General features: G+C 35.5%; 2 protein-coding genes across 2 annotated transcripts in view; both read left to right on the top strand.

The window, feature by feature from the left end:
* Window positions 1–17,840, top strand: part of BCLAF1 (BCL2 associated transcription factor 1) — a 1,193,665-nt gene that overhangs the window by 1,056,940 nt on the left and 118,885 nt on the right. The window lies entirely within an intron of this gene.
* Window positions 1–17,840, top strand: part of AHI1 (Abelson helper integration site 1) — a 253,355-nt gene that overhangs the window by 159,698 nt on the left and 75,817 nt on the right. Inside the window, 1 exon segment of the mRNA XM_049788037.1 lies at window positions 8,053–8,108. Within this exon segment, the coding sequence (XP_049643994.1) occupies window positions 8,053–8,108 (56 nt within the window).

Below are 17,840 nucleotides of genomic sequence, written 5' to 3'. Positions count from 1 at the left end.
ACGCTGAGTGTGGTTAGAGAAATAACTACACTAAGAACTATCATAACAAAGTCTGTGAGTGAGGGATGGACAAAGCCTGCCTGGAATACAGGCAGCAGGTGCGGGAGTGAAGAGAGGGGAGCATTGGTGATGGAAAGGTTGCATGGGGAAGGTCTTCTTGTTATGACTGAAACCCAACTACAATTTATGTTTGTAATCATGGTGTTTAAAGAAATTTTAATATAAAATAACTCAGGGTCTAATTATTAGGAATTAAGGAAGAGTCATTAAAAGTATTAATATATTCCAAACAGACAGCAAGGCCAATTAAATGAATAATTGTGTAGGGAGAATTAAATAACTTATTTGAATCACAGGGAGAGAAAAGGAACTAAATTGAAAAAAGTAGAGATTTTAGGGAAATTCGGTTGCCATTTTTGCATTTGACCAAGTTCATAGACTCAATGTTTTCAAAGTATCTGTAGACCAAGTCCTGAAGTCACACAGCTGAAAGCTGGCAATCTTGGAATGAAAAAGTGAGCTAAATTCTTGCCTTGCCAAAGCCATGTCCACTGCACCCATCACCCACAATCACATCTTTGTCAATGGCCCTGATTCTCCACTCCTCAACGACTCTCTTGAGAGACACCAATCTCCAGGTATGCTGGTATACAAGACTTTTTCTGCCTTTTTATACTTCGAAAAAGTTTGCTTTTTTGTACTTCCAGAAGCCCTGGTACACACCCTGAAGCCACCCACACTGCACAAAAGCTACAGTATCAGCAGTAATTCTTGCAATTCCTGAACCACACAACCTAAGGTTTTTTTTTTTTTATTCTATCTTACCTATAGAAACACAATAATTTAGATTCAAATGTGTATTTCAAGACACCTAATGTTCAGAAATAAATGATCAATTAGCACTAAACAAGAGCTTACAAAACCTTCTGACAATGACTTAATGCCTGATTGTGAGATACAATAATTTTCACAAATGTTCTTGTTGCTGTACTCCTTTTGTTCTTTGTTTTTCATTCTTTTCTTTTCTCTTTTTAATGACTTTTCTCCACTTACCTGGAAATAAATGTATTATAATTAACTACATATTAACTGTGATATGTGGTCTTTAAATAAAGTAATTTATATTTAAAAAGAAAGACTTTTAAATTATTAAGTGAGACTTAGCATATAAATAATAAAAGATAGAGAAGTAAAATTTGAAAGTGACTAAAACTTCTAATTTTGATGATTGAGTGAATGATGATTCCTAAACGAAATACAAGGAAAAATGGACATATTGGGGAAAATAATGAATTACGTTCTGAATTCTTGAGTTTGAAATGCCTGGAAGATATCTGGAAGAAGAATAGACTAACTTGTTTATTCACTTAAACCTCATGTGTTAATGTTGTGTCTTCAGTTAAGCCTTGTGCCAAGACTGCACACTTAAAATATAGGTTTAGTTTGGAGTGGATGTAGCTGTAGCTGTAGCACAGAAGGTAGAACATTTGCCTTTCATTGCAGCCAACCTGGGTTCAAACCCAACATCCCACACAGTCTCTCTATTGGCAGAAGTAGCCCTTGAGCACTCCCAGGTGTGGTCCTGAAACAAAAAACAAATAGGTTTGGAGTTAAACTATGGATTAAGATGTCAATTTTCCATATGTAGTCTTTAAATCATCAGTAATTATAGATAATACTAAAGATATCTGAATGAAAAGAAGCAATGACATTAAGACATATATTAGGGTGACCGTAAGTTGATGGATTGGATGATTATTACTCAAAAAAAGACAGAGAAAAAATTTAAAATAGTGTAGTAACAAAGCTGCATAGAAAAGAAAGTTAAACTACCATATTTTTTGTACCATAAGACGCATTCCACCCCCCACTCCCCCCAAAAGATGTGGGGAAATATCTGTGCATCTGATGGAGCAAATATTGCCTGGAGCTGAAGCTTGAGTGCAGGGGAGAAGAGTATATATTAACCACTTGACATCTACAGTGTTTACCCCCTTTATTGTGAAGACATACCACATAGTAGTAGCAATCAGGTTAACGCACTTTCACTGTCACATACAGAGCTTTCATTTATGACTATTTAATCGCTGCTGTCACTTTTTTATGTTAATAAAATGTTTTTTTTTTATTTTTTGATGTATGAAAAATGCTAGGTGTGTTTAACCAGATGTGGACCAGCATACTGTAAAAATGCTTCAGTCTCGAAGGCTGGTTGTTCCCAGCTGCGATTTACTGACTGATATCTCATGTTGTACCATTTGCTTTAGAATATTTTTTTCTTGTTTTCCTCATCTAAAAACTTATAGAACTTATATTTGCAAACTTACATTTGCACTTATAGAGCAAAATATATGGTATGATAGTAGATTCATTACCTGATTTATACTTGTGAATTTGAAGTTACTTCAAAATTTTTTTGCTATGATGCCTAATAGTAACACTAAACTGTAGTTAAGGTGCTAAACACTGAACCGAAATAATCGACCTTGTCTTTACCATATCTTAAAATGTAGAAGTTGCAAACTAATTAGTAAAAGGTTTCTGAATGAGTAATGACCAATAATCAGTTGTATAATCAGTGCAAGATGGGGTGTTGGAACACTATATGACTGAAACTCAATCATGAACAACTTTGTAACTATGTAGCTCATGGCTATTCAGTTACAAAAGTTATATTTTTAAAAAATATGCTTCTGGGGCCGGAGCAGTGGCACAAGTGGTAAGGCATCTGCCTTGCCTGTGTTAGCCTAGGATGGACTGCGGTTCCATCCCCCGGCATCCCATATGGTCCCCCAAGCCAGGAGTGATATTTGAACGCGTAGCCAGGAGTAACCCCTGAGAGACACTGGATGTAGCCCCCAAACCAAAATAAACTAAACTAAAATAAAAAAGATGTTTCTGTCAGTGCTCACCCATGTTGCATTGCTCCAGTGACAAGGAAAAATGTTAAGAAGCCTTGGTCTACATAATAAATATAAAGCAGTTTTAGAGAGGTTCCTCCCAAATAGTTCTCAGGATCTCCTCAGGATTTTCAGCACGGAGTTGGTGTTTCAGTGTGAGGGGCAGAGTTACAGTGCTGCTCAGGTCCTGTTTTGCTAGAGATAACCATTGTCACCATGGTTATGTTTGGGGGCTTACAGGAATTCACCCAGAAAAGCTCTGGGAACCAGGTGGTGCCAAGGAGTTCTGCTACATACAAGGTATGTGACCTAACCCCTGTACTATCTCTGACCACTGTGTCCTATTTTTGTTAGAAACGTACTTTACTATCCTCAGCTTGACTATGTAGAAGTGTATCCCAAAAGTTGTATGAGCAGATGGCTCCTGCTTAACTTTTCTAAGAAATTTTTATCATTCCCAAAACTTGGTAGGATTTTCTTTTCATGTGCCAAGGGGTCTAGCATTGTTGATGGAGCTAAAGCCATACCCAGCAGGTCTCAAGGTTTACTCCTGTGCTCAAAATTTACTCTTGAAAGGGCTCAGGGAAATATGGATTACTGGGGTTTGAGCCCAGGTTGACCCAGGGTGTAGGCAAATGTCTTACCTGCTAAACAATCTCTGGCCTATAATAGTTTTTAAATATATGTAAGTACTGTAGACTTCTGACTAATTAGTTCTTCATACAATTAAATTAGGAATTGAAAAGAAAGTCAAAAACATGGCAATTTTGTATATGAATTTGAACACTAAATTTAATTTTTGAAAAATATTTAGGAATAAAGAAGAATTGCCTTTAAAAAACTGCATAGCCCAGGAACTCTTCCCATAAGGTACTTTCAGCCACACTATTAGTGGCATGACTGAAAGCACATTGATTGGTATGTTTCAATCATAGAGCTACCTTCTTCCTGCTTGCTTTGTTCTTTTTGGCTTGTTTTTTAGTTGTTGTTGTTGTTGTTGTTGTTGTTGTGGGAACACCCAGGCTTTGTCCTAACTCTGTACTCAAGGATCACTCTTGATGGACTTGGGGGAATCATATAGAGAGGTTCTGGGAATTGAACTTCCAGGTCAGTTGTCTGCAAGGCAAACATCCTACCGCTGTATTATCACTCCAGATTTGCCTTGGATTTAGAAAGTGTTGACTTTCTAGTCTCAATTTTTAAAGGCCCATTCTCTGTTTCCTAGAGACTTGCTTATTCACATTCATGTTTACATACTCTTGGTATTTGGTTTGCTTCCTATTTCTATGACTGACTGAGAAAAGCCTGCTAATTTGTAGATTTTGATGTTGGCTGAACCATCTATGAGCTGTGTACACATCCAAACCTTGCAGATTCAAGACCCTCAACCTTTGATATTTCTAAGTTTAAAGGAATTTTTGCTTATAACATGAATAGTAGGGTATCAAGGGGTATTTTCTTTAAAAGTTTCTGAATATGAACCTAGTAAAAAGCATATTTTATTGAATGAAATGAATATAGGCTACTTTAAGAAACTACATTAAATAAAAATTCAGTTTCAGATTATTAGTATTGGAAGACCATACCAATAAGTGGAGAGTTTGTTGTAGCTCTTTTGCAGCAAGATGGTTTCTTTTAAAATCTATCTATCGATCAATCTATGTGTACATATCTATGTGTACATAGTGTGTTTGTGTTTATACATGTACATATACATATACAAAGAAAGAGACAGAAGAGAGGCCTCCCAAGTGATACTCAGTAGGTCCAGTGACCCAACTGGCTATTCTTGGCCAATCTGGCCAATGGTCAGTGCAAGTGTCTGAGGATTCAATCCTACTCAGACACTGTGGTGCTAGGTTTGCCTACGCCACCCCAGGCACTCTGCCTGGGGCCTCCAGGGCTGCATCCAGCAATGTTTGGGTGACAGTGTGGTGATAGGAATCTAAACCAGGTAGAGCATACAGTAGACATGTGACCTAATTGCTGTCCTGTCTCCTAATCCTAAAGAGAAATTAGATATGGGGAGAAAAGGGACAGACAACACACAGGGCTAACTTCTGAATCTGTAAATTTTCTGCAATACTAGGGGCCGGGCGGTGGCGCTAATGGTAAGGTGCCTGCCTTGCCTGCGCTAGCCTCGGACGGACCGCGGTTCGATCCCCCGGCGTCCCATATGGTCCCCCAAGCCAGGAGCGACTTCTGAGCGCATAGCCAGGAGTAACCCCTGAGCATCACCGGGTGTGGCCCAAAAACCCAAAAAAAAAAAAAAATTTTCTGCAATACTCAGGAAATCATATGCATTTCCAGAGACTTGAACCAGACTTAGTAGCATACAAGAGCCCCTGATGGGGCCGGAGAGATAGCATGGAGGTAAGGCATTTGCCTTTCATGCAGGAGGTCATCGGTTCAAATCCTGGCATCCCATATGGTCCCCTGTGCCTGCCAGGAGCAATTTCTGAGCCTGGAGCCAGGAATAACCCCTGAGCATTGCCGGTTGTGACCCAAAAACCACACACACACACACACACACACACACACACACACACACACACAAATAACCCCTGAGCATTGCCGGTTGTGACCCAAAAACCACACACACACACACACACACACATACACACACACACACACACACACACACACACACACACACACACACACACACAAAAGAGCCCCTGAATCCCTGTACTCTCTTTCCAGCCTCAAAAAAACATTTTTTTAATTTGAGCCACACCCAGTTGATGCTCAGGGGTTACTCCTGACTATGCACTCAGAAATCACTTCTGGCTTGGGAGACCAAATGGGACTCCAGGGGATTGAACCGTGGTCCATCCTAGGTTAGTGCAAGGCCCTACCAATTGCACCACTGCTCAAAAATATTTTAAGGTGTAATAAATATCCTTACTTCAGGTTGTTAAACTGTTTAGTTAAATCTTTTTGGGAAGTGATTTAGAGACCTGACAACCATCTTAATACAGCTTCCATATGACCTAGTGATTCCACTCTTCAGCATCTACCCCAAGAACATAATCTAAAAGGCTATGTGTACACCTGTGTTGATTGCAGCATTGTTTTGGTGGCCATGATCTAAAACTAGACCAGATTACAGTAGGAAATTACAGATAGAAAAATTGTGGTGTATATACACAATAGAATACTACTACTTGGGTATGGTAAAATGTGAAATCTTGATTTTTCTTTAACTTGGATTACAGAAAAATTTAAGTTCTAAATGAAGTGAGTCAGAAAGAAAACGAATACTACATGTAGTATAGAGACACAACATGGATAGTCCCCGAAGGAAGCAAACTCTGAGGTGTGCTACATAGAACTGTGACCCCAGGATGCTAAGTGAGGATGGATCTTGGCACTCTGGTGATGGAAATGGTGTAGAAGTACTACAAGTCTAAGGATTGCATATTGGCATATATTATATAGTGAAGTATATTGGTACTTTAGAAACAAAATAAATAAACCTGTAATTAGGCAATGAATCTACATTATTAGATTAGTTTCCAATATATTTAAATGATTTGTATGTTCTTTTTCAATTCCATAGCAGGCCAATATTACTCTTAATAAATTGTATCTTTCCAAGAAAATTGTCTCTAGTATTTTATTTCATTAAGATGATACATTTCTCTGTGTTTAAAAAATACTTCTGCTTTATTAGACTCCTGGAGTTATAAATTATAATTTATTTTATATATATGCTTTTTATCATAGGATATGAAACAGTCATTCAATAGCGTTGTTGATTGAATAAAGATAGCATAGTACAGCTCATTTTACTGGTTAACAGTAGAGATCTAGCTATTATTTTTTGGACTTAGGGGCTTTATTTTGTTTGTTTGCAGTTCTGGGGATCTAATTCTTTACATATAAACATCCCCAACTCCCTCCTACACTCATGAGACATAGTTTTGTAATGAAACAAAAACTGTTGTTTTTCCTGATTTCAGTCCCCTATGACATGTAGAGCCCAACCCAATGGCCCAACTAGGTGGAACATTGAACCATCAGGCATTCTTTTCCAGGAAGCCCCCTCCCCCCAAAAAATAAAACAGACATATAGTAATTTGTCTTATTCTTAAAAGCTTTTATAAAGTAAGGGCTGAGTGATAGCTCAAAAGACTGGAGGGTATCCAAAATCCCTTGATTCATTCTTTTGCCCCATTCTCGAACAGCCACCCCTCCCACACCAGGTGCATGGACATAAGCTGCAAGGAATGGCCACTGAGTATAAAGAAAATGGATGAATAAAATTTTAAAAAAAGGAATTAAAAAAATTAAATGTTTTGTTTCAATTAGTGATTTTGCTAATCACCTTAAAATTACATTTGCAATCTCAATTCTAAGCAGCCCTGCATGAGACGCCTTTAGAGATCTTCTAAATGTTCTAATTCACATGTTGGTTTGCTCATAGAAATTGAAAAGTAACTGACCCACACCTGTGTTTATTTTTAACTTGAGCTAAGCTTTGAGTATCTTTATAGATAAGATGCACTATATCATAGCTTCAGAAGATGTTTATTACAAAGAAATGCAGTAGAGAACAGTGGAAACAAAAAAGATAAATCCATAAATGATAAAAGCATTTTTCTCTAGTTTAGCTATCAATATTATCATTTTAGAGGAGAGAATAAGGAACTCTTTTTCTTCAGGCACCACATGATGATTGAATAAATAGCAGAATATGTCAGAATAGGATTTTAGATGATCAAAGAGAAATTCAAATGGACTTATTTATTCTTTTTTAGAAAATAAGAAATTCCTTTCATAGCCTTTTTATATTCTTTATGAAAACTTGATGACCTCAAGTCATAGTTAAAAACTTTCATAGAAGAAATGCAACAGAGTGAAGATAATGGTATGATCTCCAAGCAGGATGTGGACACATCTTGTGCTATTGCTGGACACCACTTAAATGGGGAAAATTGGCTTAACTCACCTAGGTTGTGGTCTCTTAGCTCAGAAACTCCCCAGCTGTTTCTGAACAAAGAAATTATGATGAAATTTTAAAGAATTATACTCTCCAAGAGAGGCTTTTTCTTGCACACTATAGAAATCAAGTCCTGTGACATAATTGTTTTCAAAATTAAATGAATAAGTACAAAAGGCAAATATTCACAATCTTTTCTTTTCACAGGGATCATCAGTACACAGAGAAAACCATGTAACTATCATGTAGATACAGCACCAATGGTAAGGCAATCTGTTTTCACATTATTTAAACTTCTTAAGAAGCCCCAATATTATGCTGGTTGTAACAACAGAAAAACACCAATATAAAGGACTCTTATAATCCTCCTTATACTAAGAACTCTATCCCGTCCAGAAAGTTACTTGCATCCTTTCTAATTAATGAGGAAATCTCACTTAATTTTGCCAAGATAAAGGAAAATAAGGTACTGGATTGCTTTTCAGTACTTGATTCTGTTTGTGTTATACATAGAATATTTTATTTCATTTAAAATAAAATAACTTTTGCAAATTAAATAATGTGATACTTTGTAAAAAATTTTTTTCATTATGGTCAAAGTGAATTACAAATCTTTCACAATAATATTTAAGGCACATAGTGATAATGAATGAGGGGCATTCCCACCACCAGTGTTGTCCTCCCTCCACCCTGTTCCCAACATGCATCTTACTTCTCCCTTTTTTACCACCCGTAACATTAGTGCAACTGTTTCCCCCTTGTACAGCTTATTGTATATTGGGTATCGATTCTGTTATCGTTGACTTTGTATTTGGACTCAAGTCTGATTATTTTTTATTTCTAACAAATGAACATATGACTGTCTGGTCTTGGTACCATCCATTTTTCTTCCTCCAATCATGAGGCGGATCAAGTGATTTCAGTAATATGGCTCTATTGGATATATAAGAAAAAATATGGGAGGAGTCTGTCTAGGTGTTGTAAATATCCATTTGGAAGAAGAAAGGTAAAAGGAAGAAAAAGGTAACAAAACAAAACAAGACAAAAAAAAAACAATAAGGGAGTAACAACAAAAGTATAAAAAGAATAAAAAAGGATAAACCAAAAACCAAAACCATTAGCTACTAAGAAACAAACAAACAAACAAACAAAACAGACCAGCAACTCCTTAAAAAAGGAGTTGTGTTTCTTTTTTGCATAGGCAAGATAAATATTGGGGGAATTAGAACAGGAATTCCCTTGACTCTCAAATCATTTGAAACACTTCTGTGATTTATTTCTATAGGCTTTCCTGTGATAGCTGTGTTTGCATTTCTTTCTCTTTTTCACATTCTGGAACTCAACAAACTAGCATGACAAAGTATCTTGTTTTTCCCTAAGGCCTAAAGATCTGTATAGGTTCTCATCTTAGTTAAATGGTTAAATAATAGAGCAATAGCCTTATAATCTTGAAAAATAATTTTGATTAGAACCCTAACCTAAATGAGAGATCTTATGTAGTCAGTAAGGTCTTTTGGATTTATTTTATTGTCTGCTTTTTGGGTAGGATCACACCCAACAGTGCTCGGGCACAGTAATACCTGGTAGTCTTTGGTGGGGGGAGCTATATGGGATGCCAAGGGTAGAGCCTAGGTAAGCCATTTGCGAAGCAAGCAGCCTACTATCTGTATTATCTATCAGGCCCTTGGCAAATAAGCTTTAATATAACGGATTTGGACAGGTATTCCCAAACATCCTTTAGTATCTAAGGTTTGACTTAAAACAAGCCTCCTTTCTGGTATGATTTCCTGTCTCTTCTCCTGTTTTCTACAAACTAAATATATTCTATTCTACCTCTCTCCATTGTCCACCAACTTGCTGTCACAGATAGATAAACTCTTTTTTACCTCTAAACAAAATCAAAAGTATGCTTGTAGCCTGGAATTCTCAAGTTAATATAACTGTTTAAGTCTCATTTTCTCAGAAGTACGGTTTTAGCTGATGCCCATTCTTGGGTCCTTATTTTCTTTTAAAAAGTTTCAGAGAAGGGGCTGGCGAGGTGGCGCTAGAGGTAAGGTCTGCCTTGCAAGCACTAGCCAAGGAAGGACTGCGGTTCGATCCCCCGGTGTCCAAGCCAGGGGCAATTTCTGAGCGCTTAGTCAGGAGTAACCCCTGAGCATCAAATGGGTGTGGCCCGAAAAAACAAAAAACAAAAAAAGTTTCAGAGAAGAAAATATTCAATAACAGGTAAAGTTATCATGTTAAAAACTAATAATCTTCATTGCTTATAAATTAAACTTTGATTGTACTTAAATTTTCTCAAGACTATATAAAGATATCTGTCTTGCAATTTAATGTTGGTATTTGTCAAGATATTTTTTATTAAATATATGGCAACTAAGTATACGCTGTGTATTGTATAAATTAACATAGACAAATATACATATGCGTATTCAAATAGTTTATGTAAGTACCCTGAGAACAAAACCATCTCTAGCCCAGGTTCTATTCTCTCACTTGCTTTTAAGTTACTTTTTTTTTTTTTTTGGTTTTGCTTTTTGGGTCACACCCTGTGACGATCGGGGGTTACTCTTGGCTATGTGTTCAGAAATCACTCCTGGCTCGGGGAACCATATGGGACGCCAGAGATCAAACCCAGGTCTGTCCTGGGTCAGCCATGTTCAAGGCAAACACCCTAGAGCTGTGTTATCGGCCCCATATTTTCTTTTTATTATTTATTTTATGAAATTCTATCTTGGAGGAAAGAAGTGCTTTTAGATAATACTATATCTTTTTTAAAATGTCTTTAATAGAAGTTAAATATTAATATCATTCTAATGGTATTTTTTTTCACAGAATATCAACTCTTATGTTTCTTTTTTCTTCCTTGATTTGGTGCTATGTCTGCCATCTTAGTGCACTGCTTATAGTCGCTTCTTGCAGTGCTCTGATACCATGCTGTATTGGGAATCAAATGTTGGCCTCCTACATACTGAGCATGCCTTACAGCCTATTGAGCTATCTCTCTCGGTCCAAACCATCCATTTAATTGACTGTAGTCTTCTCCCTCCTTTTCTATGTGGTTCCCTTCTCTTTTTATCTTCTTTATTTTGTTTTTATTTGTTTTTTGCAGGATGGGCTCTTTGTTTTATTCAGAGCTGAGTAAATTTTTGATTTTTCAAACACATAAATTGATAGGGATACTATCTAAATCTGCAAATTAAAATATGTTACAGCTGTCTTTGCATACAGAGAGCTTACTAGGGCTTTTCATTATTTGGCTTTAAGCTCTACGTTATGGAAATTGATCATCTGTGATATAATATTTAGCATTTCAGGAATAAAAATAGCTATCAGCCTGATATTTGATATTTATAGTATAAGTAGCCTTTTTACTCACTCCTGGATTAGTTTATATAACATAGTATTTTAGTTCAAATTTTATGATTAAATGTGAAGATTTTCACTGATTTTCATCTCAAAATTTCATTCATTTACTTTATTGTCATATGGAAAAAAATGATACAGCCATAATACTGAAGAGTGAAAATACTTAGATGAGATACCCCTTTAAGAATTAGTGACTGCACCTGCTTCTAGCCTCCAGCAAGTTTATGATGATATCAGATGCAGATTAATCAGAGGTCATTGTCTGAACTCTGACACAACGTGTAAAATTTAGTTAATAGTTAAGTCAGCACAGACTTAAATTCCATGTTACTTTGAAGAACTTATTTGCAAATCAAAGAGAGCCAATTAGAATAAGGAAATATTACCTGACATTTTAAAATGTTTGTTATTTCATGAGGAACATGTTTAAAACATATTTGCCCATTTATTTTTTTAAGCATATGTGTAAGAGCTTTTCATATTGATGGTGGAATTACAACATGGCGTTCCATGCTGACTATACAAAGAAATTTGAATGACTTGAGAATTATTATTTTATCTTTTACATGATAATTTATTTGATAAAATTGAAATATCTTCAGTGTGCCCTCTTTTTTTAAAAAAATAATTGTTGAGTTTTTAAAACTCCTATATTTCAATGTGCACACACACAATTATGACTCCTTTTGTTATGCACAATCTTATTATCTGGTTAATAAGAGTAATTTTTTTCTAAGAAATGGAGTTGGGTCAACTCATAAAATTATAGCTCATGTTTTCACAGGAGCCCACAAATATGCCACAACAGGTTGAATCAAAATAAAGAGTGTTCAGTTATGGGACACTTTGGACATTTGTCTTAAGTATTGCATTAATTCTTAGTAATTAAGGTATCTTCACTTGACTGGTAATTCAAATATTGAGTTGCTATTTATCAACTTAATTCATATTGTAGTTGTATTTCTAAATTTTCTAAGAAGTACATTTCTAAGTGTATCCAACTGATAAACTTTTTATTATGTTTGTTTATCAGTAGCAAAATTTCATGTTTTATGGTATTTTGCATTTCTTTTTTAATTTAGATTTATTTTATAGTTAAAGAATAAATATTTACATATTTTGTACATACATTACATATAAAATTATTTAAATTGTTATCAGCACACAGCTACCTCCAGGGTAAAATGCAATAAGAATTTAACAGCAGAAAAACATAGTAAATAGCAATTATGTACAGAAGGAAAAGAGCACCATAAACATGGAGAATCTGAAATTAGAGAAAAATAAGTATAATTAGGTGGCATGTGATCACTTAACTGAATTTTTAATTAATACCTTTATTTAAACACTGTGATTACAAATATGATTATAGTTGTATGTCTGATAGTCTAAATATTATTTATGCCTAGCATTAAAATAATATATATATTTGATATTAATTGTACAAATTAAATTTTATTTTGAATAGTTTAATTATAGCTGATGGATACATTTATCAATGGTTAATGCATTTTGATTTCCCAAGACTACTGTATTCATGCTAGTATAATTTAGTTTATCCATATATATTTTAAAAAACATGCCTATCCACATTTTAACATATATGATGCAGTTTGGCTTTGGATTAATTGCTAGTTTAAGTGAAATGTCTTTGATCCAAAAGAAAGTACATTGCTTCCTCTGATCTGTAGAATTTTCCAGGAATTCATAACATATAAATTTGGTGACCATGCCCATGTAAAACTCATAAAATAGAACCCAGGGGCAATTTCTTCCTGTAGATAATTGCAGGGTGGAGAACTGATAACTATAAGCTTTTATAAGTTAAGTGATAAAATAATTTCTTTTAACCTTTCAGTGAAGTAGCAGTTCGAGATTCAATATAAATACAAAATAGGTCTCAGTCTCCTTTACGACCAGACATGAGTTGCCCAGAACAGTTTGAAGTATCTGCCTAATTTTCCCCTCCAAGCCTATGTTAATTTTTTCATTAGTTTTTTTCCTCCCACTTCTTTTTGATTGTTTTACTAGATTTTTGTACATCAAAACCCTTTTAATAAAATCTTTAGTCCTACAGGACTTTAATAATAGTGGTATAACCTAAATTTGTCCTTTCAGTTACCAGAAACTTTAGATACATAATATGCATAGCAAAGTCAGCACTAGGTAGGTTCTGAGATTGGTATGTAGAAATATAAGTATAGAAGGCTTCTATCTAATGTCTTTATTAACTGTTGGTCTCATTGGAAGAGTGAAGTATAAATTTCAGTATATGAAATGACTAAAATCTTAAAATATCATGGAATATCTGTCATGTCATCAAAGCACTTTGTACCCAAATACAGTAAGTTCTCAGTGCCATCAGTCGGCTTATTCATGGACACAAAAATATTACCCTGTTCAAATAAAGACCCACAGCTTTTCTTAATTTATTAACTGTGTGTTGGATCCATTCATTCTTTTATTTTCCATTCAATACAGCTCAAATCATGAGTAGTTAATGCCCTAGACAAGATGCCTTCCATTGAAATATGCATCTCTCTCTTTTACTATCTCTTGTTCTCTCTCTAAGTTTCTCTCTCTCTCTTTCTCTCTCTCTCTCTCTCTCTCTCTCTCTCTGTCACACACACACACACACACACACACACACACACACACAGGAACAGTTGAACCTGTGAATTCAACATGTATACCTTTGGGAAGTGATAATAAACCAGACACTCTGGAGAAAACCTATGAAGATAGGGAGAATATACTAAACTCCACAGGATATGTGGTAACTCAGAACTCTAGTGGTTTAGTTAGTTAGTTAGTTAGTTAGTTAGTTAGTTAGTTAGTTAGTTAGTTAGTTAGTTAGTTAGTTAGTTAGTTTTTGGGCCACACCCAGTGATGCTCAGGAGTTACTCCTGGCTATACCTCAGAAATCATGCCTGGCTTGGGGGACCATATGGGATGCCAGCAATTGAACCCAGGTCCCTCCTGGGTCAGCAGTGTGCAAGGCAAATGCCATACTGCTGTGCAATCACTCCGGCTCCTCTAGTGGTTTATTAAGAATGCCCAGATTAGGTTGGCTCTAAATTGAATTATAAGTGAAGACTGGAACTTAAAAATGACTGGCGTGTTCAAGAGTACTAGTAATAGTTTGGCTAAAGATCAGAGAAAAAGGGCCCGGAGAGATAGCACAGCGGTGCTTGCCTTGCAAGCAGCTGATCCAGAACCTAAGGTGGTTGGTTCGAATCCCGGTGTCCCATATGGTCCCCCAGTGCCTGCCAGGAGCTATTTCTGAGCAGACAGCCAGGAGTAACCCCTGAGCACCACTGGGTGTGGCCCAAAAACTAAAAAAAAAAAAAAAAGATCAGAGAAAAAGAGCACTAATGGTTTATAGGGAATAAACAAAGATAATTTGGCTGAAGCAAAGCATTTAAGAACCCTTTAAATAGAAATCAAAACTCTTTTTAGGTTTTTTCTAAATTTTGCTCAATACATTTTTAATTATCTAGGTTTACTTATATAATATATTAAAAATTTTGATCACTTCTGTAATTTTCCCTATCTTTGATGCCTTAAAGATGTGCTGTCAAGACTTACCTCCCACTAATTCTTAGATGTTACCTATTGTTATCTGAAAGTAAATGAAAAAGTTTTGCTTTTATCCTTGTTGAATTTCTTCATTTTATTTTTGACTCACTATGCAGCCTGTCAAATTTATTTTGAATTCTCAAATTTTTTAATCTGTGATGATAGATCCAAAATTCATATCACTTATAAATTTTATAAGGTCCTTTAGCAATTGTCTGTATTCAAAATATTAGAAAAATGTTATGCAGTGAACATAAAATATAGCGATTTCTTTGCCTGTGATCAGTGTTTTTAATTATAAACAATTTTGTTTGATGGGTAGTATTTAAAAGCCATTTTAATAAGCAGTTTTATTAAATCACTCGCTGTGATTTAATAGCATTTACCTGTATGTCTTCTAAAAGAAGATCTGGAGATTACTTAAAGCTTCATTTTTAATAATACATAATTTTATCCCTCTAATGAAGGGATCAATGAAAACTATTAAAAAAATGAATTTCTTGGGGCCCGCAGAGCGGTGTTTGCCTTGCAAGCAGCTGATCCAGGACCAAAGGTGGTTGGTTCAAATCCCGGTGTCCCATATGGTTCCCCGGGCCTGCCAGGAGCTATTTCTGAGCAGACAGCCAGGAGTAACCTCTGAGCACCGCTGGGTGTGACCCAAAAACCAAAAAAAAAAAAAAAAAAGAAAAGAAAATGAATTTCTTTTACAAATAAAAGAAAACTTCAACACTCATAATCTTATAGAATATTATTTTCAAGTTTGAGAGAAATTTAATCAAACATTATCAAACTAATGTTCTGTATTTCCTGCCTAGATGAATATCTATCTGCCACTACTAATGTTCCATAGATTTTTTGTCTTGATAAACATATATGAGTTTGCCAAGTTTCTCTTCCTGTGATATTCTTTATCTTGCCATCATCTAGGGTCTCAGAGATCAATCTTGGTTAGAGATAGTAGCACAGAGCATAGACACCTCTTGATATAACCACTTAATTGGGTCACAGAATGACTTAGTGTTTAAAATTTAAGTGATAGAGATCCTGGGAAGAAATATATTTAGTTTTTGGCCACACCTAGTGGTGCCCACCTATCTGGTACCAGGGACTGAATTCAGAGCAACTGCATCTAAGACAAGCATTATGCCCATTCTACTATCTCTTTATCCCTTATTCTCTGTTTTTAATTAAACTTTATACTGTGTTCATGGCCATATCTCTACCAGGCAGTATCTTATGGGAATGTGAGTAAATTTCTATGAGGGGGTCTTTTGTGCAGAATTTATTTTGCCAAACATTTCTCTTTTCCAGTAATGGAGCTGGTCTTTATTTGGTTGGGCAAATATGGCCACACTTTTGGTGTTCTGAAAAAATGTTTTACTACAGCATAACATTGTTTTATGAATCAAAAACTTTTAGGATTGAATAATAACCTAATACTTTTGCATGCTTACTATGTACTATGGCATTATATCAAGTGTTTTACATAGTTTTTTTAATGTATTGATAATTCAGTAAAATAAAAGAATTATAATTTTCCTTTTTTTTTTCTTTTGGATTTTTGGGCCACATCCGGTGACACTCAGGAGTTACTTCTGGCTATGCATTCAGAAACTGCTCCTGGCTTGGGGACTATATGGGACACTGGGGGATCAAACCCAGGTCCGTCCTAGATCGGCTACATGTAAGGCCAACACCCTACCACTGCACCATATATCCAGCCCCTAGAATTATAATTTTCCAGCAGAGAAACAAAATAGGCCATTAAGGCTATTTTAATAACGTGGAAAGCAAGTATGGTAATTCTTTATAGTAGATAAGTAAAAACACTAACTCCTGAAATCAGCTTAACTAAACCACTAAATTCTAATGTCACAAGTGACACAAAGCATTTTCTGGAAAAATAGAAACCTTTCAGACAGGATTAATAGCAGTCAACTCTTCTAAATTTAGCTTGTTGTTTTTAAAGCCTTTTATATACTATATAATCTCGTCTCCTCTTTGTTTCATCACTGTAAGAGGATAGATTTAAGCAAAGGTATTGAAGGATGCCGACTACTGACTCCATAAGAAAGATTTTGAAGAATGGCAACTTCAAAGAATCACAGAAGCCTTCTTTTGAGGAAGGAATATAGCCAAATACAGATTTTCTTTCCTAACTTAGCATGAAAGTTACCGAAGAAAGCCTGTTTCTAATAGTTTTCTTGGAAACATTCTATCTGCTCACCAAGAAATTTTCGACTGATACGATTTGAAGTTAACATATAGCATCTTAATATATTTCCTGTTTGTAGGGGCACTTCTAATAGCTGTTGGGTAGGACAAAGACATAGGTAGCATACAGTAACCTGGATGTGAGAAAGGGATCTTGGCGTTTGATGGGATGAAAGGGGCCCAGAAGCTGTGGTTTTGCTAGTGCACTGGTAGAATCACCTGTGACCTTGAGAAAGGAAATTACAAACACCTGCTAGACTTTAAAGTTTGCTACCCACATGCCACAGACAGCTGTTGGAAGAAGTGAAGTGAGGAGTTGAGAAGTCTTTAGGATTATCACCCAAGATTGAATGATTAGGCTCTATTTCCCTTCTACTCTTTGAGAAGTACTTGTAAAATTCTCTGTAGACACATAACCTTCAATCCTCTCCTAAGTATAAATGACTCTTCAGTTGATGTTTCTCTTCTTTCTATTCTCTGTTTTAGTAGAATAACTTTTATCATAATAGGTCCTTACATATTTGGTAATTCAAAGAACATGAAATGAATACAGCTCAAAGTACTTCTTTGAAATTTTCCTTCTCCCTCTCCACTGACCTTAGTAATATTACCAAAGTAATAACTATATTTTATATAATATTTATTATATGTCCCAAAGCTGTTCATTAGGTTATTCTGTGATCGAAATTTCTTGCTCCATTTCCATTGCCAGATTCAAGACATTTTCTCTCTGGCATAAAGCAATACATATAGTTTGCTATTTTGCTTTTATCTCTTAAAAATATGATACTGTTATTTATCAGTTTGTTCAGTATACTCTTATTTCAGGCAAT

The sequence above is a fragment of the Suncus etruscus genome, chromosome 15, assembly GCF_024139225.1.
Source record: "Suncus etruscus isolate mSunEtr1 chromosome 15, mSunEtr1.pri.cur, whole genome shotgun sequence".
NCBI lineage: Eukaryota > Metazoa > Chordata > Mammalia > Eulipotyphla > Soricidae > Suncus > Suncus etruscus.
This window is presented reverse-complemented; position numbering and strand designations above follow the sequence as displayed.